This window comes from Crassostrea angulata, chromosome 10 (assembly GCF_025612915.1).
Source record: "Crassostrea angulata isolate pt1a10 chromosome 10, ASM2561291v2, whole genome shotgun sequence".
Lineage (NCBI taxonomy): Eukaryota > Metazoa > Mollusca > Bivalvia > Ostreida > Ostreidae > Magallana > Magallana angulata.
This window is the reverse complement of record NC_069120.1, coordinates 37,122,542-37,145,259: the sequence shown is the minus strand read 5'-3', so window position 1 is coordinate 37,145,259 and position 22,718 is coordinate 37,122,542. Positions and strand designations below refer to the sequence as shown.

The 22,718-nt window shown below is 33.1% G+C and overlaps 1 protein-coding gene across 7 annotated transcripts in view; it reads left to right on the top strand.

Annotated features, from left to right (window-relative positions):
* LOC128165141 (WD repeat-containing protein on Y chromosome-like) overlaps positions 1–22,718 on the top strand; it is a 55,093-nt gene that overhangs the window by 20,778 nt on the left and 11,597 nt on the right. For 2 of the 7 annotated variants that reach the window (XM_052829379.1, XM_052829381.1), the window contains 3 exons: positions 2,197–2,258; positions 21,438–21,687; positions 22,489–22,635. In XM_052829379.1, the coding sequence (XP_052685339.1) occupies positions 2,197–2,258; positions 21,438–21,687; positions 22,489–22,635 (459 nt within the window). Of the gene's footprint in view, positions 1–2,196; positions 2,259–4,166; positions 5,764–6,353; positions 6,849–9,940; positions 10,171–13,773; positions 14,926–21,437; positions 21,688–22,488; positions 22,636–22,718 lie in introns of those variants that run through there. The other 5 variants (XM_052829380.1, XM_052829377.1, XM_052829384.1 and 2 more) reach the window with 5 other exon arrangements.

Genomic DNA, 22,718 nt, shown 5'->3' with positions numbered 1-22,718 from the left:
ACCAAGTTTTAAAATTTTTTAATTACTTTCATGTGAGTCCCATACTCCCTTAAATTAAAGCAAATTGAAAATGTGTTCGGTTGGATCATAGATACACCTTAAATATGATAATATATATTGAATCAATATATTAGTTAATCGAAAAAAACCCTGTAATCATTGAAATGTAATTGCTTGAATGGTGAATATTCTGATCGAATGATGTTTTATACATCAAAACTAGTATATACATTTTTTGGTTAAATTTTTTTATTGCAAAAGTATTCAACTCCCACAGGAAAAATTTGCTAGATCAATAGGATTGGCAAGAGGTAAACACATTCTACTTATAAATTTTAAAGTATGTATTCATTAGGAATAGGAATTTTAAGATATTACATATTCATGCTAGAGTTGTACCCCTTTTCTTGCTTTAAACTTTAATTTTAGTCTTCAAGGAAAATGAAAAGAATAATGAATTTTTGAAAGACTTTCTGCAGAATCTGTCAGATAGTTGAAGCAGTTTTTCATTCAGAGGAGCTAGCTAGGGCACAAGAATATGAATAGAGTGTATGCATGATTAACGTAAAAATATTGAACTAGCAACACCTGTAGTCCTTCAGTCTGTGGTTTATGTGTTCTAAAGGTGTCAAATGCATTTGGAATGGCTCAGAGAATTGGCTACTCTATTTGTTTAAAAAGACAAGATGTCATATAAATAAGATGGTGGAATATTTACCTTGGTTTCCAGCGATCATGTTCAAAGGTGCTTGTCAAGAACAACTTTACCTTTTAACATGAATTTGAAATTGGTGATTGAAGTTCCAAATACATGTGGTTAAAAAGAGATCATTAAGTGACTGGTAATAATATGCATGGTCAAATATTCAATATGTAGAAATTGAACATGCTAGGTTTTCAGTGTTGATAGCATTTGGTCTTGTTTATAAAACTTCATTTAGGATTAAGTACCTTGGCAAGCTCTAAATAATATGGTTATTTTACCATCTACAGAAATGCGCTGACTCAATACTTCATAGGTACCTACGTGCATGTATATTACTTTCATGTGTGTGCCGCATATGTGTTGGTAAGATATGCATGTATCTAACAACTTATTTGAACTATTTTGAAGAGAGTAAATACGTTAGCAATGACTTTGAATGAAGTCTCTAAGGTTATAGGGAGCAGCTCTGTTTTCATATTTCAACCCAAGCATAACACTTGCGCAAGTTTACTCTTATGCAAATGTTATAAGGATATCATAATTGTTTCATGATTGTAATGTTGAGGCTAATATTTGTTAACTACTAAACTTTAGAAAATCTTTGTCTGAAGCAGATTTTTTTCTCCCTCCCTTTGATTAAGTTGGGCTCCGGTAAAATTAACTCATTGAGTGTGTGTGGGTAAAAAGTGTTTATTGACCTTTAACCAAATTTCTGGATCAAAAGTCAAGGTAAAAAAAAATCTGTGTGTGAAGTGAAATCATTGTCCATAGTTGATCTTTTCTCCATTTTCAATCCAACCAAGCTTAAACATCTCCAATGTGGATAGGTAGAGGTAAGCAATGACCTTGATCCAATTTTCTGAATCAAAGGTCAAGGTTAAATTATGGGGGGGGGGGTTAAAACTTTGTCTAGATCATATTTCCTCTCCCTTTGGCCTATTTGGCTTAAACTTCATCATCCATAGAGTGGTGTGTGTTAAGGATCAGAGCTGCACATGTTTGAATACATTTAGCTATGGTGTGCTGGTTTAACAATAAAAAAACCTGTCATATTCAGCATGGGATGATTGATGAATGGAATGTGCTGTTTAATTCCATTGGATGATCAGATATGTGGTGCATCATTAATGTAACCATACAAAAAATCTCCATTCCTAAATTGAGCCCTAGCTGTTGTCATATTTTTAATATGAGCTAGTAACTGTTTTGTTTTTCAACTGTAACAGAATTCATTGGATGGTCAATGGAATTCCTTTATTGATGTGCTAATATGCCTTTATTTTCAGCTTAGGTCTATATAATGAGACATAAAAGTATTCAATGATTTTATCCACATTTTAAACCACCATAATAGAAAAGTTTTACTTAAAACTGAATCTATGAAGCAGTTTACCAAAAATATCTTGTAATGAATAAATTTTGACATTATTATGAACCTTTCATATTTTCATTGCTTTCCATATTGCACATGTTCCCCTTTATCTTTTCAGCTCAAACAAGCAAGTGAAAGAAAGCGGAGAAAGAGTTTCAACAACCCTGAAAACATTGAAAAGTAAGTAGAAAGAGTTGTCTTTCTTGATATGCAGGTGCTTTGTGAAACCTCTTTGCCTTTTATTATTGGATATGGAGCAAATACAATCTAATTAAAATTAGTCCTCTATGATACACTTTACATGTGGACTTAGTGTAGGGGTCATAAGTGAATGGATCTAAGATCTAATTTTAATTAGATTGGCAGCAAATATTAATATAAAACTTTAAGTTTTAAAGTTTAGATAGGATTTATATATTGGTGGCATTACCAAATATTATCCTTTTGGGGGCATTTAAAAAAAAAATTAACAGAGAAGAGAATTCTGACAAATGATCAAGTGACTCTTATATAATGATATGCAAACCATGGTTAACAATTGAACCTGATTTTTTTTATATGAGTAAATATCTAAGTTAGAATGGAGAGTTATTTAAGGAATAAGGAATCATTCTTTGAGTATTATGAGGTGATAATTTCAGTCGGGGCGTGATCAAATCCAATAAAGCCTGAAGGGCTTTTTGATAGATTTGATCATGCCCTGACCGAAATTATCACCTCATAATATTCAAAGAATGATTCCTTATTACTTATATTTATATAATTTTCAGCCATTGTACCATTAAATGTTAAATTAGAAATATAAGCAAACCCTGCTGGCGCCCCAATTATACTTCGTTTGAAGTTATTGGACTGTTTAGTACAAAATCAATACGTAGTGTTATCACAGGCAAAGACACTGAAAAATGTAAATACTGTATATTGATATAAAATCAGAGCACATAATTATAGGTATTGGAACTATTTAGTGTTTTACATGTTTGAATGTATGGAAATATGCTCCTCATCCAACAAAATTTCAAACTTTTAAATTATTCTAATTCTTGAAAAGAAGTTAATTGTCTTCATACTTTATATGTATAAATTCAAAACAAAAGAAAATTTACTATAATGAACAGGGTTTTTTTTTTACAAACTAAAGTTAAAGTATGCCAAGTTGAGTTGTAAACAAAAAATACAGAAAAAGTGGAGATTTGTGTTAATTAAAGTTAAGAACAGAAGAATGGAAGGTTGAACTCACGAACTTCAAACATGTTGAATTGATTTTCTTTGATTTACTGCAAAGACAAATAAGTCTGATATTTACCATGAGGCAATAGAAACACTACGATTATTCTAACATAAAAACTAAATTCTATAATGTAAGTACCACAAAATAACAATTTCCAGATTTAAGGCCGTTATCGAAAATTGCTGAGGAATAGACGGTGTAACTTAATTGGCAGGATATAATTGAGATATACTTTACTTTGCTCCTAATTAAATTTTTAATAAAGCGTAAAGCCTTGAATGTTGGAAGATTACACTTTGGTTGTAACAAAATCTTCATTACATAGATCCTACTGGAATGTCAATTCTGTTGATACCAAAAATTGGTTGCCGGGCATGATTGCAAATATGTATTCTGCGAGTTTAAATCTAGCTTCCAAATTTAATGAATTTAAACCTCACTTTACGTGTTGTATAGTTTGTGGCTAATTGTCACCAAGAAGTAAATTGTTCTCATATAATGTTTTCCATAATGTGACCCTCTTATCCAATGTTTGGATAAAGAATTACAAAATTAAATTTCCAAAGAAAAATGATTTGTACATGTTTCTCTTTTGAATTCTCCAGTAGACTAACTTTTTAATGAACTCTAAAGGAAACATTAGACCACTATGGTATACATATTTACCTAGTTCAGTTTAAATTCAAATGACTTTTAATAAGATTTGACATAATTGAACTGATGTATGGAGCAGAACAATGAATTAGTTGGAAGGCTATGGATTTGAAAAGGAGCTACGTACCCTCTTTGCATATGTACTGAACGATCGGATAAATAAACTGACATTTTCCATATTAAGAAGAAAGAAAGAAAAAAATTCTAATAAAAAGTTTGTCGTTCCACCTAAGAGGGCTCCTTCATGGAGTCTCATAGTTTTCTCACCACACTTGACATTATCTGCGAAACAATGACTATATATATAAGAATCGCGGATATATTGACAAACGAAGAATAATGACTGTCTCCTAAAGTCAGGGCCAGATAAAAAGGGATTTACTGTCAAACACCCGGGTTTTGGTGGAGTTCTCACTTATCTATATTGGTGGATTGATTGGGTGAAAAGGCCCTGTGCCTGACTTTTTGGACTTTTTGCTTGCGGAAAGAACTTGGGGATATATTTCACAGTTGATGTTTGAAGTTCCTTTTTCGACTTTTTTTTTTTGGTGTGTGCTGTTTTATTCAGTGAATGATCAATCATTTTTGGTGGATTTTTTTCTTTTATAAAAAGGATATTTTCAAACACCTTTTCTCAATTGTTCTCTGACCTAACGGATTTTGGATGTAAACTACTTCTGCTAAACCTGGTGTGCGAGAATCTGTACCTTGTGACACGTTGGCTAGACTTGAATTGGAAGTATTCTCTTTCTCTTTTTTTTTCACACTGATAATCGGAGATTGATTACATTTGTGTATTTAATTTATATTCCATTTAAATTCTCTCAAGATTTGGTAAGATACGGAGAATTTTTACAATAGTGATTATTTACTACTATTGTAGTCGGCAAGTACCAAGTTGACTTAAACTTTTAACAAGGAAACGAATCAATATAATGAGAAGTATTAAAATGCATTTTATTTGAATTCGCTTCTTCATGATAATTGTTCTTCTAGATCATTAGTCTGTGCAAACTTAATAGCATTAAATAAGGAAGGCCGGCTACTTCGGAATGTTTAATTGAATCAATTATTGATTGGAAACTCATACATTATGAAATTGAATGTGCTGTAAAAGTTTGTGTGAATTTTTCGTTCTTCTTATGTTTTTAAGAGGCCTCTTATTTAAACATTTGATAGTTTCTGTCAAGTGAAGTTTGTTATCAGAAATTTGATCAAGTGGGGATTTTTGTCAAACAGCTAAAGAAGTTTTAAGTTTTAGAGCAGACATCAAAAGGAAGAGAAAAAAATTGTAATGTGTAATGTTGGATTATCCTCAGTGCAACAGTTCTTAAAAGTTGATGAAACAACACTGAACTTCGATGCAAATAAACTCCCCATCTTTCTAATTCTCTAACACAAAGGACTTGAAATATATTCTCTAACCATGGACAAACTGCCTAAGATAGTTCCAAATCGGACCACCTCCCAGCCTGTTTATAGCAGCCTGCTGAGGGACAACTCCAGTGAGAGGATGATTAGCTCCCCGCTGTCCCTCCCACCCCCTCAAGAGTTCATGTCATTTAACGGATTACGCGAGCTGCACTCTGCTCCAGGGTTCAATGATGAACATCTACCTGCAGAATTGATCTACGACTCGGATGATGAGGAGTTCTCGGATGTCGGATCTTGGATAGAGGGAGAGTTGGATGAGGAAGACTTGATGGAGGAAATTGGCAATATGATTCCATTTGAACTGTATACTAAGATTTTAAAGGAAAAAGAACGGAAACATAATTCCGATTCAGATGAGGAGAGCAGGTAAGATCTTTAAAAAAGTTATTGTAAGAGTTATTGCCCTTATTCTTGCCATTTAATCTTGCAGGTGCTTCTCAAATTGTTCTTTGAATATATCTTTACAGAGGAAGTTTTCAAAAAATTTTGTTTATCGGTACAATTTTAAAGGTCCTCCCCTTTTTCATGGTTTAATGTTAAAAATGTTCATACATTGACGAAAGGATTTATTGGATATAAAGGAATAAGAATTGCCAGTGAAAGCTGAACATAAAAAAGATTTAATTTCACCAAAACAGCCATAAAAATCCAATGAATTGTTGAGGCAGAGGTGAAAATTAAACATTTACATTTATTAGATATGTTAAGACATATTTAATGTGATTTAATGCTTTTGACATCAAAAGCAGGATGCCCATTCAAATGGGTGCAAATTTTTTACTGGCTTTGTAGATGTAATTTTCATTGAGTAAACATGAAAAGGGGGGAATTCAAATGTAGCATTTGCAGATCAGTTTAATAAATAGCTTTTGAGTGCTTTGAATATCAAAACAGGTTAATGGATTTGGAGATCAATTTTATCATATAATACTTGTATGAATAGTATTTTTCATGAATTAGCAGAGAACGCTTTATCTCTGAATAGAGTTCTTGCCATTGGAGCCTGTCAAACATTTGAGGCAGTGTGTGAAATGTTTGTGGATGCATATTGAGAGAGTGCTATTTGCAGTAGATCCAAAGGAACTATTTTCAGTTGAGTTCAACCCAGGCCAGCAATTGTATGAAAATAATGTGTCACCCAGAACAATATTTAGTTTAGACATCAGTAGGAAGACTGCCTTGGGATGTCTCATGTTGAGTGGATCGACTTAAAAAATGAGTTTTAGTCAGGTTTTAATTTTTCCTCTCTCTGCTCTGATGAGATGGACTTTTCAGTATGAGAATGCTTGAGGTTTTCAGTAATTGATCGATGCGAGGAATATATAAGCTCGGGGACTAGATCGCACAGGTTTTTTGAGAGTGGTGTGTGAGGCATCCAGTGATAATTGTTCTGCAAACAGATTATATCTATATAACCCTGTAGGGAATACGTACAGCATGGCAGACGACAGGTAAAAATATGTTATCATTTTACATAATGCATTAAGCTGGATTATTGTATAAATGATTTGTTATGATGTAATTTTTTTTCTTTTCATTTGAATTTTGCTGTTAAGGTTAATTTTGCTGTGATAGGTTAATTTTGTGAACATGTAAAGAAAGTTTTTTTTTACCAAAATATTCAAAATAATAGGCTTGGTAGTTCTTACATGACAAATGCATTATATACTTGCATGCATGTAATAATGAATTTCCTGAACAAAGTGCAGTACTAGTGCAAGTGACATATCTGTGTTGCATTGATTGAGTTTTTCTTTAATCTTTATTGATATAGGTGATATCTTTAATCCTTCAAATCATTTTTGCTGTTGTCATACTGTGATATCTACTGCATAGTGTCCTGAGTAGGATTTGGCAATTTGGCAGATTGAATGATGCAAGTTAGGACCCTAAATTAAGGGGTGCATGTTCAATTCCTTCCTGCTTGAAGCCTCTACAAACTGCAGCAGTAAATCAGTTGGACCAGTAGTCCATTGGAGAAGTGTTTAGGTAGTCATTATGTACAATGCATGCATAGTCTAAATGACTTCTCCACTTGATGCCAGGCTGATATTTATGGCCACTTATACTGTTGTGATAATATTTATGGAAACTTGAGTGGACAGAGGGTATGGAGGGCCCTTGAGATTGATTGTACGATACCCAGAGACAGGTTCAATGCAAAAATAAAATGTACAAGGCCAATGATAAGCTTGACATATAAAGTCATCCAGTATATAAAAGTACTATAAGTACTTCCTAGTCCTGTCTGACTTAATCGATTGTGTCCCATTTGGAAACAAAGGATGACTACTGTCTTTTAGTCCTGTTCTATAAATATCAGCTCTCCTTCCACTCCTTAAAACTTACAGTAGACATAACTTTAATATGGATTAATTTTAAAACAAAGAAATTGCACTGCTAGATAAATTTGTTGATTTTGTGTACCTATGTTTATTGGTAACGGGATGCTGTATAAGAATTAACTTGAGAACCCCTCCTCTCAAGAGTCATGTAAAAGTTGTAAAGTCATGTTGACCATGACATCGTATGATCCCAATTGAGGTTAGGGTGTAGGATACCCATGCTGGGTCAGTTGCTTGAAAATCTTTGTCGTTCGATTCAAACCCAGGGCAAATTTCTTTATTTTCTGATATGAGACGTAAGCACTGGATCAGCACTTTACATAGCATACTGTGAATCATTATAGATATACATGTATTTGTTGTGAAGAAGCAATATGTGTGGGTTTCTTGGGTATCCTTTCATAAATGCCCATTGACAAACTAATATTTGCTAAATTTTGCAGATAACTTGTTCAAACATTCTATGAAATTTGGTTCCTGCAAATCTGTAGATTGAATTTGGTATGATATGATCCAGATATATAGTGAATATTAAAACTGGCTTGCAGATATGTATTTAATATAAAAAACAATTTTAACAACAAAATATTGCATTTAAACCAGTAGTGTTCTTCAATTATTTCAAGTTTTCATAAAAAATTTTGTTGTTCTCAATCATCAATGCATATTGTGTCATTCAAAATGGATGCTCATTTAGAAATATGAGTAAGATGATATGTCAATATGCATTATAATAATCATCCCATCAATAAGCTCATTTCTAGAGAGGAAAAGATTAATCTGAATTGGTATTGAGAATCAATAACGGACCTGATCAGCGAAGGCCTAAAGAGTCTGTGGTAACAGTTTAGAGTGTTGCATGCAGATTGTGTTTTAATAGCCTGCATTTAAGTACAAATGCTGTGATCAACAGGCTTCATCTAGTTTGTTACCGTTTTGACACCTGCCAATATAGCTGTCTAAATGATGCACTGTTTTGTGAAATTATTTTATTTGGCCTGTTTAAGGCATTAAGGCATTACCACCCCCATCCCCTCTCAAAAAAAAAATCATTTTTTTTCTTCAGGAATTCCTCCCTTTTAGGACTATACTTTTTATATACCGGTCTTGGATTATATACTTTTTATACGGATGTTTTAACTTTAAACACGCATCAAAAAGTTGATTAACATACCTATACTGTGTACATGGAAGTTATTTTTGCCTTGTGTTATTTTCGCCCTTCACTTGCACATGGTTTCGGCCCGTCTCAAATAGGCCAAGACACAATTGTGTTTTAAAAAAGATAATATGTGATGTTGGAATTCCCCTTGTCTTAAATTTGCCTGCTGACAATGAGGGCGAAAAGAGAGGGAGGGCGAATATTACCCTGTGTGCAGTATACTAATACATGTATTATTTGTTGTGTAATATCACAATATTAGTACATGTGAAGAACAATTTGCATTTTTAAAAAAAGTGATTGTTAATTGGTGAGGCATATAATCTTTACTAATTATCCCAGAAAGTTGACTATCAATTAGTTAAACATATATGCCTCACTAATTGATAGTCAGCTTTTTGCGATAAGCCAATTTATCTACTCATAGAGATGTTTGTTTTGGCAACAATAGTGTAAAGAAAGTCTCGGTCTGCGACACCTTGCATTATTTTCATAAGTCTCCATTTAAAATCAACAACCCCCTGCATATCTTTCAATACAGATATTCAGAACAGGTATTCTAAATTAAATTGTCTATACAACTTCTCCACAGATCCGTCATTGTCCATTGTATGGAATTTTAATATCACGCTTTCCGACTACAAATAATTCAATTATGTTATAATTTTAAAACCGCACAAGTTTGTTTATGTCCTTTTCATTTTTTCCGTGCTAAGATAGATTTTTTAAATTTCAAACAACATTGAGCCTTTGTGAAGCATTGGATTCCCTCTTGGTTGCGCATTAGGCATTTAGAGAGTTGTATATTGGGCCCCGTAAGCTGACACCATACATGCATATAGGGCTCCAATGAACAGCTTTCTCTGGGTGGTAACTAGAGTTGGAAAATTTGCCCTTTAAAATCCATTAACCCAATCTGATTGACTATAGGCAATACCCTGTTTAACTGTTTAATTGTCATTTTAATCAGTGTTTGTCCCCTGGTGTCGGCCCTTCAAAAAAGAAATTTGTTGTTTGTCTATACAGAGAAGATTTTTCTGTGGGTCTTTTAAATATCTGGATGTTGGTAATAGCTCTTCAGATGGAAAGTGTGATGTGATGTAAATGTTCAAAATTTAAACAAGATTTTTTTTTCCAAATTCTTGAAAAACTGTGAATTTCACATTAGTTGAACAGCATGGCAGTTGAAATGAAAATGTCAGCTCCAACCAAAATGTCAGCTCCAACAGATTTGGGATCAAAATCAGTTTCATTTGACAGCAGTGTGTGAGTTTTATGATTTTTCTGATTTATACAATTTCTTTTAATCATTTCTCAATATATGATCATTATATCAGTCTAGTCATAATCACAACTCCGAGAGAAGAGGGGTGTTATTTAAACAATAAAATGCTTTCTTTGGTAATTCATGCGGGATATGATGGTGACGACATTGCATAAAAATCATTTATTTTCCTGCAATGATCGCTACCTTCATAACCTGCATGAATAATCAAAGAAAGCATTTTATTGTTTATATTTACATCTTTCTTTTAACAGATTAATAAATTTATCATAAAAAGTAAGTAAAATTCACTAAATTACTGTTGATGTACATCAGTACGTTAGCTAAAATCCCAGCCAAATCATCTCCTATGGGAGTTTGAGGCCGACATCATCATGACTATTTTATGCAGTCCGTGATTTTTCTTAGGTCGCTGTGAATTAGCTATAAATAAATTATAAGTTTCCGCAAGAAATAGAGGAAATCATACCCGGTATATGTAATTATTTATTGAAATTCCTAATAACGTGTTTTAATTTTTGTGGATGACCAAAAACTTTTGAAAAATAATACATTTTATATATACAAGAAAGAAATGCATTAAAAATAATGTTCCTTTGCCATGTTTCCAGTTGCAAGAAATTTAGATGGCAATTATTTTTAGTGACATTACATTATCCATTACAGATTGTCCTTATATATTTGAAATATGTATAATATATGACTGTGTACCTTAAACTGAGCACATATTTAAAAAAAAAGTTTCCAAGTGTGAATTCCTATTAAGAGTTTTCTTATTGACAATTGCTCTAAACCTATGAATTATATGATTAGAATGGCATTGATACCAGAAAATCTTTACAACGATGAGAATGAAAATTTGGTTGAGTTCAGAAACCTTTCATTTTTAAAGCCATTCAATTGATTTCAATAATTCAGGGACTAGTAATTTAACTCTTCTTGGTAAAATACTAAATTTTGATGTTGACACAACCTAAGAGTCTTAAACCCAAGAAAGATTTTTTTGGGGAATTATTTTATATTGCTGGGGGGGGGGGGATTTGTCTTTGAGTTTTATTTTGACATTCTTTAAGGGGATGGTAAAATCAATCAAAGATTCAGTAATATAGTAATATTGGGCAATGGCGAGGTATTTCTACCCGGTGATCATTATGTAATGTTAAAGTATAGACTATCAATCAGGGCTTAGTACTTGTATCAATATTGACCAGCATGTTGTGGGGACAATCCCTGTCCAGACTGTTGATTCAAACTCATTCACTCATTGTCCTGTCCATGCATCTAAATCCTAAATTCAGAGGAATTTGTTACATTAAGTATTTTATTAATTGACACACAATTGTTTTAAAAAGAATAAAATTTAACCAAAAAAATTAGTGCTTTATCCATGCATGTTCTGCTTGTAATAATTATAAGTTTAATTTATGTTGAAAGTGATATATAGATTTGAGCTATAATGTCTAAGGTTATTTGAGTTGCAACATGTATTTTGGGTAAAAGTGTAGCCAATCAATTCTGTATATTCATCTCATGAACCATACTAGTTTTAATTGGTGAATCGGTTTATCCCATAATAAAAGAGATCCCGGGTTTGAATTCGGGGACCACTCATTTACTTATGCAGTACAGCAAAACTCGGTTATAACGAAGTCACTGGGACCTAAGAAATTACTTCTTTATATCCGTAATTCGTTATAACCGTATAAGAAATTCATTTAATTTACATAGCTGGGGATCCAAGATGACTTCGCTATATCCGTGAATTCGCAATATCCGTGTTCGTACTAAATGAGTTTTACTGTAAAAATGTATATTTTACGGGTACTTGTATATCTGAATTTATCGATTCACATCCCCACTTTATATCCTCAAGGACTTAATTACAACAATAATTATATGGAGGCCTTTTTTCACAACTTTGAAATAATGTTTATTTTGTCATCTGAAATCTCAGTATTCATAATAATATGTTCATCAATATTTCATAATGTACAGAAATGATTCAGCCATGAGTTCTTATTTCACGATTTTTTTTCTTTTAATTTGAAAGTAAAAAATTCTGATGTTCAGATGATCAAGGCTATCAGGTCTCTCAATATAAATTCATAAAGTGTAAAATGTGGGTCATATTTGCCAAATGTGTGTCCTGCATATTAAAATGTGTATTCAAAGGGACCTGGCCTATCTGGTTTTGGAGCACGTGGATTATGTGTTAGTGAGAGATCATCAATGATCAAATTTCATATCAGAACAAAAAATGGATCGCGTTTGTTGAAACAGCTTTTGTTATCTATTTAAACTTCACAATTGACACTATAAGGAACATTATTGAGGTCCTCTGACAGAATAATTTCTCCTTATTCATACTTGGTGTTTTTTGGAACTGGGTTTTCAATTTCAATATAATTACACAAATGAAAAAAGTAATACTGTATTTTCTGAAATTACTCTTTGGAAATTGGATTGGGAACCCTGAATCACATTTTGCTTCATGGATCGAGTCTCCTTTCTGAAAAATAAAATAAAATTATCTATGAAATAATTATATTTTGAAATTAAATTGGATTGGGAACCCTGAATCACATTTTGCTTCATGGATCGAGTCTCCTTTCTGAAAAATAAAATAAAATTATCTATGAAATAATTATACTCCCGCTCCGAAGGAGAGGGGGTATACTGTTTTACCCTTGTGTGTCTGTCTGTCGTCCGTCTGTCTGTCTGTCCGTCTGTAACAAAAATTTCTGTCGCATTTATCTGAGCAACTATTTATTGCAGATGCTTGAAATTTTAACACACTATTTGTTTAGGCATGCTATATCGTGGGATATATTTTTGTATCAATCTGACGTCAACTTCCTGTTAAATGACGACTTTGCTTTTTTTTTAACCAAAATTTTCAAACAAATTTTCGTCAAAGATTTCTCAGCAACTATTTATCGCAGATGCTTGAAATTTTTACACAATATTTGTATAGGCATGCCATATCGTGGGATATATTTTTGTACCAATCGGGAGTCAACTTCCTGTTAAATGATGACTTTGTTTATTTTAGCCAAAATTTTCAAACAAATTTCAGTCAAAGATTTCTCAGCAACTGTTTATCGCAGATGCTTGAATTTTTTACACAGTGTTTGTTAAGGCATGCCATATCATAGGATATATTTTTGTATCAATCGGATGTCAACTTCCTGTTAAATGAGTACTTTGTTTATTTTAGCCAAAATTTTCAAACAAATTTTCCTCAAAGATTTCTTAGAGCTATTTATCGCAGATGCTTGAAATTTTAACACACTATTTGTTTAGGCATGCCATATTATGGGATATATTTCTGTACCAATCAGATGCCAGCTTTCTGTTAAATGTTGATTTTGCTTATTTTGCATATTCACATCAGAGCGGGGGTATCACTAGTGAGCATTGGCTCACAGATATCTTGTTAAATTTTGAAATTAATTTTAGAGATTTTGTTCACAGATGTAACTTTTGTACCATAAATTTTAAGCTAACAGAGCTTGATTACTCCCAGAACAATAAAACCATTACTTACAAAAATAAAATTAAAGTCAAGTCAGATTTTGTGCTGAAATTTTCTGTTCTACAAAGAAGGAATTTTATGATATTGCTAAAAATTCTTGTTTGAAATCAAAAGCTTGGAGAATCAAATATGTACTTCAGCTATTTCTGGCGCATATAATATGTGTTAAGAAAAGTAAATATGTAAGGGTACAAAATATTTTTCATACACAAGTTGATTGCTTTCCATCCAATTTCCCAAGCAATACATACACAGTAAAGAAAAAAGTGCAAAAGTTATTAGCGGGATGAGAGTTTTTTTGATAGACATGATCACAAGATTACTATAAAAGTTTGTTTTCGAGACACCTCCCGGGTAATTTGCTGGCTGATTGACTTAAATAATTAGGAGAGACCAAATTATGACAGCTCTGTTGACATTTCAATGCAGATTATATTTGCTTGACAAACAGCTGGAAGAAAGATGTACACTTGAAGGAATGATGACTTTTTTGAACAATTTAAAACGTTAAAATAAAAATGAGGTGAGAAATGAGTCCAAGGTTTGACATTTTTGGGCGGATTTATAAAGTAGCTTCCAATTGACATTTTTTCAATGCAAACTCGAATTTTTGCAGGTTAAAAAAATAAAAAAAATTCATTGTTGATTTGTTTTTTGTCAAATAATAGTGAACGATTTAGTCTGCAAATATAATGAGATCTCTTAGTGGATGCTCCACAGAAAAATAAAATAATTTCCAATCATCGGCCAGTGAACACGTTTGCAATAGAAGATTTAAATGGGATATTAATGACAGCATCTAGTGAATTTTCATAAAAGCCCATTATTGTGGAACATATCTCCATAACAGTTCAAGTTGAAAGAATCTGAACAAGGTTGGAGAAAAACCACTTTTGTTCTGACTCCAGAAGTGTTGTATAAATTTTTGGATCAAATAATCAATTTCAAGGGATGTCCTATTAAAGCGCTTCTGATTGCTTCGACCATCGCTACTTGTATTGCCGTAATATTGAAGCAATTTTCACGTTATGCTGTGAAAAAGTTATTCGGTATGATAAAGATAGCGAAACTCTACGATTGGTGACATTAATCCTGGAAATTATAGATACCCTAAATGGTTGAATAACTGCAGAGACTTGATTTGGATTTCATTGATAAATCTTCGCTTTTAAGTTTGAAGGATGTTGAAAAAGAACTGTAGGTAAGTTGATCTGACAATTATAAAAGCATATATAGGATTGTCAAAATACCTTATCAGTATTGTTGTAAGACTTGAAATTATAGAAGTTTACTTAAGGTTTTGACAAGGTAATTATTTAAGTTTTAAGCAATTTTAAATAAAAGCCATCAATAGAAATTTTGTAATGTAAAGTGATTTGCTTTATACAGTATTTCAATGATCTCAACACCTTTACTTAAATGTAATAGTAGATTACAACTGTGCTTAATTATCTTACAAGCAGCATTTAGAATACATTTTTGTCCCCCGCCGCAACGCGGAGCGGGGACATAGAAATGCTGGGCGTCCATGTGTCCGTGCTTCCGTGCGTCCGTCCGTCCCACTTTTTTGTAAGCGCTCTCATGCCTACAAATTTTGACAGATTTTCATTAACTTTACACCAAATGTTTATACCACTATTACCTTGGTCAAGTTCGAAAATCAACGTTAGTCGTTACTTTTTAGCTCACCTGAGCTGAAAGCTCAAGTGAGCTATTCTGATCACTTTTTGTCCGTCCGTCCGTCCGTCCGTCTGTCCGTCCGTCTGTCTGTCCGTCTGTAAACTTTTTACATTTTGAACTTCTTCTCTAAAACCGCTTATCCAATTTCAACCAAATTTGGCACAAAGCATCCTTATGGGAGGGCGAATATAAATTGCAGAAATAAAAGTCCGATCTGTATTCAAAGCGGAGAAAACCTTGAAACTGTAGAAAAAGGGGGGTGCATTTTAAAAAATCTTCTTCTCAAGAACTACTGATTCCAATTCAACGTAGTTTAGCATAAATTATCCTTATGGGAAGGAAAATATAAATTGCAAAAATTAAGGTCTAATTCTGTTTCAAATCTGAGTTATTACGAAAATAATAATAAAGGAAAGGCGTGTTTCAATCAGTTTAATAGCTTCGGATTCGGCATCCGGTAAAATGGGTAGACAAGACTTTGCCTGGGCAAAACAAAAGATTGGCAGTTATTAATCTGCCAATCTCATTAAAATTTCAGGATATTTGATGGACCAGTATATTTATATTTGCTGTAAATATTGCTGCAAAATAATGCGTATTTGGAATTGACGATTGCCGATCTGCCCCGGCTTTTATTTTGCCACGGCCCGGGTTTGCGTACCCATTTTACCAAGACTCGTATTCCATACATCTAAAACGAGGTTCTTTGTTTAAAGCAGCCATGACATTATACGAAAAAGAGTCGATCTGACTATGATGAATTTGCTTGTTGTGGAACAGTTCGCGAATGAAGGGAAATTTTTGAAACATGCAAAATATATTGGTGCCGATTTTGTGAAGTAAATTGAGGCTAAATATTTCAATGCGTTGACAGTTTTCACACATGACGTTGGTGTTAGGTTGTTCTGATTTTCGTTTCGTTTTCATTATTTATGCTTTGTAACCTGGGAACTATCGTCTGTATTTCGTGATTTTTACGTATCAAATCAAACAGAGACTTCGGTAAATCAAACAGTTAACTGTTTACCTGCGCAAATTAAGCAAAATCTGATGTATCAAAAAAGTACTGAAATACAATTCATTCTATCGGTAATTCGGCATTATATTTTGCGTAATGGTATATTAATGCAATAGGTTTTGTTGAGATGCTCGGCATTTTCTCGAGTTTATTCAGTTTAAATAAAGTTTGATATCGCTGTCGGAAATATGTAGGTATATACATGTATATATATGATTCATTTCGAAAAAATAAATTGTGTTCTTTATTTGTTATAGTGCATGTTTCTTGTGTTTTAATTGTTTACAATTTCTATTTACTAACCATATTTGAGTGTTAAGCTTCGAATTATAAGCAAGATACAGAGATTTGCTCACGATTCTATGTTTGTACACAGATCTTAAAAACTAAAAATTAAAAAACACCAAAAAAAAATTCAATATTTATTAAGAAAATTTTCAAAGTCTCTTCTTCCAGAAACCAACTTTAACAACTTATTGTATTGTAAACTTAACCTTTTTTAGCTCACCTGAGCCAAAGTCTTCTCAAAAACTATTAGGCCAGGAAAGCTCAAATTTCAGTGGAAGCATCCTCAGATAGTGTAGATTCAAGTTTGTTCAAATCATGGTCCCCGGGGGTAGGGTGGGGCCACAATAGGGGGATCATGTTTTACATAAGAATATATAGAGAAAATCTTTAAAAATCTTCTCAAAAACTATTAGGCCAGAAAAGCTCAAATTGAAATGGAAGCATCCTCAGGTAGTGTAGATTCAAGTTTGTTCAAATCATGATCCCCGGGGGTAGGGTGGGGCCACAATTGGGAGATCAAGTTTTACATAGGAATATATTGAGAAAATCTTTTAAAAATCTTCTTCTCAAAAATATTTTGCCAAGAAATCTCAAACTGGCATGTAACCATCCTTAGGAAGTGTAGATTCAAGTTTGTTCAAATCATGGTCCCTGGGGGTAGGGCGGGGTCACAATGGGGGATGAATTTTTATAGATAGAGAAAATCTTTAAAAGTCTTCTTCTCAAAATTATTAGGCCAGGAAAGCCAAAATTTGAGTGGAAGCATCCCCAGATCATATAGATTCAAGTTTGTTTAAATAATAGTCCAGGGGTAGGGTGAGGCCACAATGGGGGATGAATTTTTACTTAGGAATCTATAGAGAAAATCTTTAAAAATCTTCTTTTTAAAGAATTTTGGCCAGAAAGGGTTTAAACTTGTGTAGAGGCATCCTCGGGTAGTGTAAATTCAAGTTTGCAAAATCACAGTCCCTAGTGGTAGGACGGGACCGTGATGGCGGTTTGAATTTTTACATAAGAATATAAAGAGAAAATCTTTAAAACTATTCTGGGAAAGTGTTCGGTTCAAAACTCAGTACTTAGTGTGAAAGCAAAGGTTATGTAGATTTAAGTCTGATGAAACCATGATTCCCTAGAGAAAAATGGGGCCATGAAATAGGGGGGGGGGGGGTATATAGGAATAGAGACAAATCTTCTTACAGGTACAACAACAAAAGGGGCTTGGTATTTACCAAAAAATAAGAGGTTGATAAAAATTGGCAGATTTTCAATTTTTTTAGCAAGATCTACTGTACTCAGTTGTCAAGATATTTTGATACTGTAATGCTAATTTGATCAGAATTAAGGCAATTGTTGCTCAGGTGAGCGATGTGGCCCCTGGGCCTCTTGTTGTTGGAGATATTGGGACTTTGACCACAATCATGACTCCGTTTTTTTCCAAAAATTGATCTTGTAAGCGCTCTCATGCCTACAAATTTTGACAGATTTTCCTTTAAATTTATACCAAATGTTTATACCACTAATACCTTGGTCAAGTTCCTAAATCAGCCTTGGTCGATAGACTCGATACTAGTATACTGCTTGACCGGCGGGGACCCTGCATGGAATTCTGTTCTTGTGTTATTAAAATTTAAAAAAAAAAATCTGTTCTTTCAATGCACTTTATTTTTACCAAATGTATATTTTCATATGTAATTTGAAGCAAATTAACTAATGCATGATATTAGAGGAAAATCAATGCATGATTTTATTATATTCTGCAGGACTGGGACATGACATGTATCTCTCTACTCCTGTATGCATGCATTGTTCTTTGTTTCTAAAGCTGCTTTTGTGCCAAAATTGAAACTATGTGTTTTAATGTTCGTCACACAAGCAGAAAAATTGGTTAATATTGGATAGCTGTCATTGAAGAAATATAACTTTGATTGATGCAGATGCACCAGTGTTCAAGACTTTATGGATGAATATCACATGAAAATTAGTTGAGTGTTGACCTAACTATAACTAAGGGAAAGTCATTAAAAGAATTTTTAGGGGAATTTTGAATGACAAATGGTTGGATGCTCAATTCACCTAGTATAAAGCATTATGGATATATTTTTGTCAACATTGTAAATGGTGAAGAATTTTTGTGCCATTGCACGCCTGCTCAATCGATGATATGTAATTAATTTTGTCATACATCCATACCCAATTACCAGAAGAATTGGAATCAAGGATAAAGGGTAGATTCACAAAGATTGATCGATTTAGTCTCACAATATCATATTTATAACCGTTCAATCAACTAGCATCATTTTTGGAAATGTATGTCAACTCCTGCAAGAACATACCTTTCTAACACGTGTGATTGGACAAAAATGGGAGATTAATAGTTTGGTTACAAATATGCTTGAACTTATTCTTTATGTGAAGTTTTATATACCCAATTATTTTCAAAAATAGAGGCCTGTTATACTCTTTGTAATGTTGACTTTGTATGGTAATGATTTTTCAGGACTTATCCTTCAGATCACAAGAGGGATATGAAGTACGTGTGCAGCGTTTTAGAATTCTATCCATAAGCTGTGATTGTGTACCCTGAAAACCAATACAAATATCTTTGACATAATTAAAATAATGTAATGTGTACAATATGATATTCTAAATTTTTGGTGAATTTGCAGACATCCTAAAATAAAGTGGACTAAGGAATCTGGCCAGAAATATAATCAAACAGAAACTCTTGTTGTTAGTGCCAAACTGCTATTTTAGCACATGAAGAGTTTTGTTTGCTGTATGATCAAGAATTGAAACAGTATAAACACGAATATACACAGGGCACTCGAGACAATTTATGTGGCTTTGTGGTCACCATTGACATTGCAAACACGGGGAATCAAATCGGGCTAATCTAGTCCAATGGCTGAAATTTGTATCCTCCCTAATGCACTTGTGTACGACAAACAATATTAGTATTGGTCAGTTTCAGAGTTTATCTACCTGTTCAAGGCTTTAGGTGGATGATTATTTTAATATCGGAAATAGATAAACAAGGATCAAACCAAATAGTTGGTGTAAGCAAAAACCATGGGCAAAAATGTGTCAATCTTTCTGGATATACAGAGTGCTTGAGGTGTATAGAATAATTAGGGTCATGTACCTGGTATATTACATTCGAAATGTTATATGCACATGAAAATATTAATCACCACACGTTTGCATCTTTTCAAGAACAAGTAATAAGCATGCATACTCAATAATGCAACATTTTCAATTACAGTCTGATTTTTAATGATCAAAGGGTGAATTCAAATATTTCAGGGTAATACACCGTGTCAATGATTAGAGTGTTACAAACATGACATATTAACATACCATTTTGAAATACATACCGTACTCAGTATACAAACATGCCATTTAACAATTTCTCTTGTATTAATATTAGTTTATCAAAAATTGCCTTTTCTTCCACAAAGTTAATTTGTTTTGAAATATGAATATAATGAGAGCTTCTTGTTTGTTTTCCACTTAAACATGTGATTAAAATGTAATTTAGTATTGTGCAAATCTTAAAATCTATTCACTTTCATGGATCAGACCTCAGTTGTTTCCATTTCAGCTCTGATTCAAATACATATATTCTTGCTCAAGTATTTATATAACTGAAACAACAGTTTTTGAAATGTTTGTAAAAGGAGAAATTAATTTCAACGTCCAGGTCACCTAATATGAAAAAAATGTTTGCCCTTCTGAGACCTTTTCAAAATTAAAGATTTTTTTAACACCCTGATTGCTAGAACACTGATTTTGTAGAGTGCTCAGGTTTCATGTGTATTTCTTTCACTTTAATCTGACATCCGGTCAGGACACTTAAGCATAATTCATATAGCACCTGAGCAGGTGATACCAAGCCTTCATTCTGTAATCGCTATAGATTGGAAGAAATGCTATATTAGTACACGCTACATACTGTAGATTGGCAAATAATCACATTAGTTTTAATTTCACTTTGTTCGATATTTAATACTTTCCCGCGAAATTAAACCCATCGTGAATACTATCATTAGTTTTCAAAAACGTTTCAATGCTTCTGATCAATTGATTTTCAAGCAGCATGAAATTAAAACCATTGCGATTGATACTTTATTGGAAATCATGAAATTTTAACAGCGTGGAATTAAAACGACTTACAGTACATTTACGAATCAGCAAAACATCTGCATGAAAAAGTATTTCTCAAAAATAATTTTTCCAAAACAATTTACTAAATAAGATTCAAATTTCCAATTAAGAGGGTAAACTCTCTGCATGGTCGTGGTGCAGATAGTTTAATTTGTTGAATATATGGATTCACCTTTATTGAAAACAAACTGTACGTGTCTGTAAATGTTGAGTTGACTATTGTCAAACAAATATATTGGTTAAATTCCTTGCTTAGATCAATGCATCTTCTTTTTCTGTTTCATTTGCCTGAAATTCTAAAAAAGGATGTAAGAAATTTGAAAACTTTGAAGTTTTATGGTTAATGTGCATGTCTATGATATGCAACAAAGAACATTAAAGTGAAATATATCATATACAGTCTTTAATTTGATCATACATTAGAATGCAATAATGTATAAAAATCAAGCTTTCATGCAGGCCCGGCAACAAGGCTCCATGTTTTTACCGGAGAGTTATTTACCAGTACTGTATCATTAATAGCTGTCAGCATCCCATTGAATCGTTTGTACTCTGTGTTGTAGCTTCAGCGACAAAGACAAGACCCAGAGGTTGGAGGAACAGATCAAACTTCATCACCTCCATCTGTTGATGAAAGCTTTCCAGGAACACAGACCAGGTGACATCATCAAGCAGGCGGGGTCGGCCTACTTCCCGGCCAAGGTTGAGAAGAGGACACCAGGGGCCATGAACCTCGAGGAGTTCAAGGCCACTGTGGCTCAAGTGCTCAAAACTAATGAGTATGAAGAATACCTGGAAAAATTATTCACTAAGGTACCAACAGGGGTCATGCATATACCTGACTGTAGTCTTTTTAATGTACATTTAAGTTATATGTTATATTAACATATGAGGAAATTAAATCAATTAGAATTAAACATATAAGAGTATTTAATGTTTGTAATAATATATTGCAACCAAATTGAAACCTGCAGTAAAGCTTGTGTGATGATTTTTGTAAGTCATAAATATGACCTCTAAAAAACATTAACACAGTACAAGTTTCTGCTCTTCAATTGATTCATGTAAGATGCATTGTATGAAATTCTAGCATTTAAATGTTCAACCTAGGTAAACCCTAAACCCCACCCAATAAGTTCCCTTGAGTGTGTGTAGGAGTTTGAAGTAAAAGTGTATTTTCTTGAAGAATTTATTATCAAATAAAAATTCTCTGTTTGTTCAAGGTAAGCTTTACTGCTAATGGTAAAAAATATCGGTTCAAGTATTTGTGTGTGAGCAGGTACATGCAGGTGCCACAAAATTGCACCTGGGTGTATCAGAAACTCACCTTTAGGGATTTTGGAATAATCTCCCAAAGATAAATGGTTGCCTCAAAAAGAATTTATTGAATGTTGCAACACATTACCAATCATATACAGATTTGGTGTGCAATAAAAGAAAGCAATTTGTGCATTAAAATAACAAATTATTTCTCAAGTTGAACTGCAACCTCAAATATTGACTAAATATCATTTAAGTTTGCATCTTGCAGCCTACTTATGTTCTTCGAGGCATTTTATATTTCACTTTAAGTGCAGGTGGCTTTATGTATGATTTTTGGGCTATATTTTCCAGCTTGACACCTCTCTAGATGGCTATGTGGATTGGAATGAGTTCTGTACCTACATGCTTCTGTTGTACAGGGAAAACGACTACATGAGGACCAAGAGAGAAATCCCTTTCCTTGTGGAACCCAAACTCAGACACATAGTGCACAATAGGGTGAGGGATTGTATGGCTACAGAGTATATTTCTGCACAGAAACTTGCTAAAATGACTAACATCTGTGTATACTAGTCAATAAA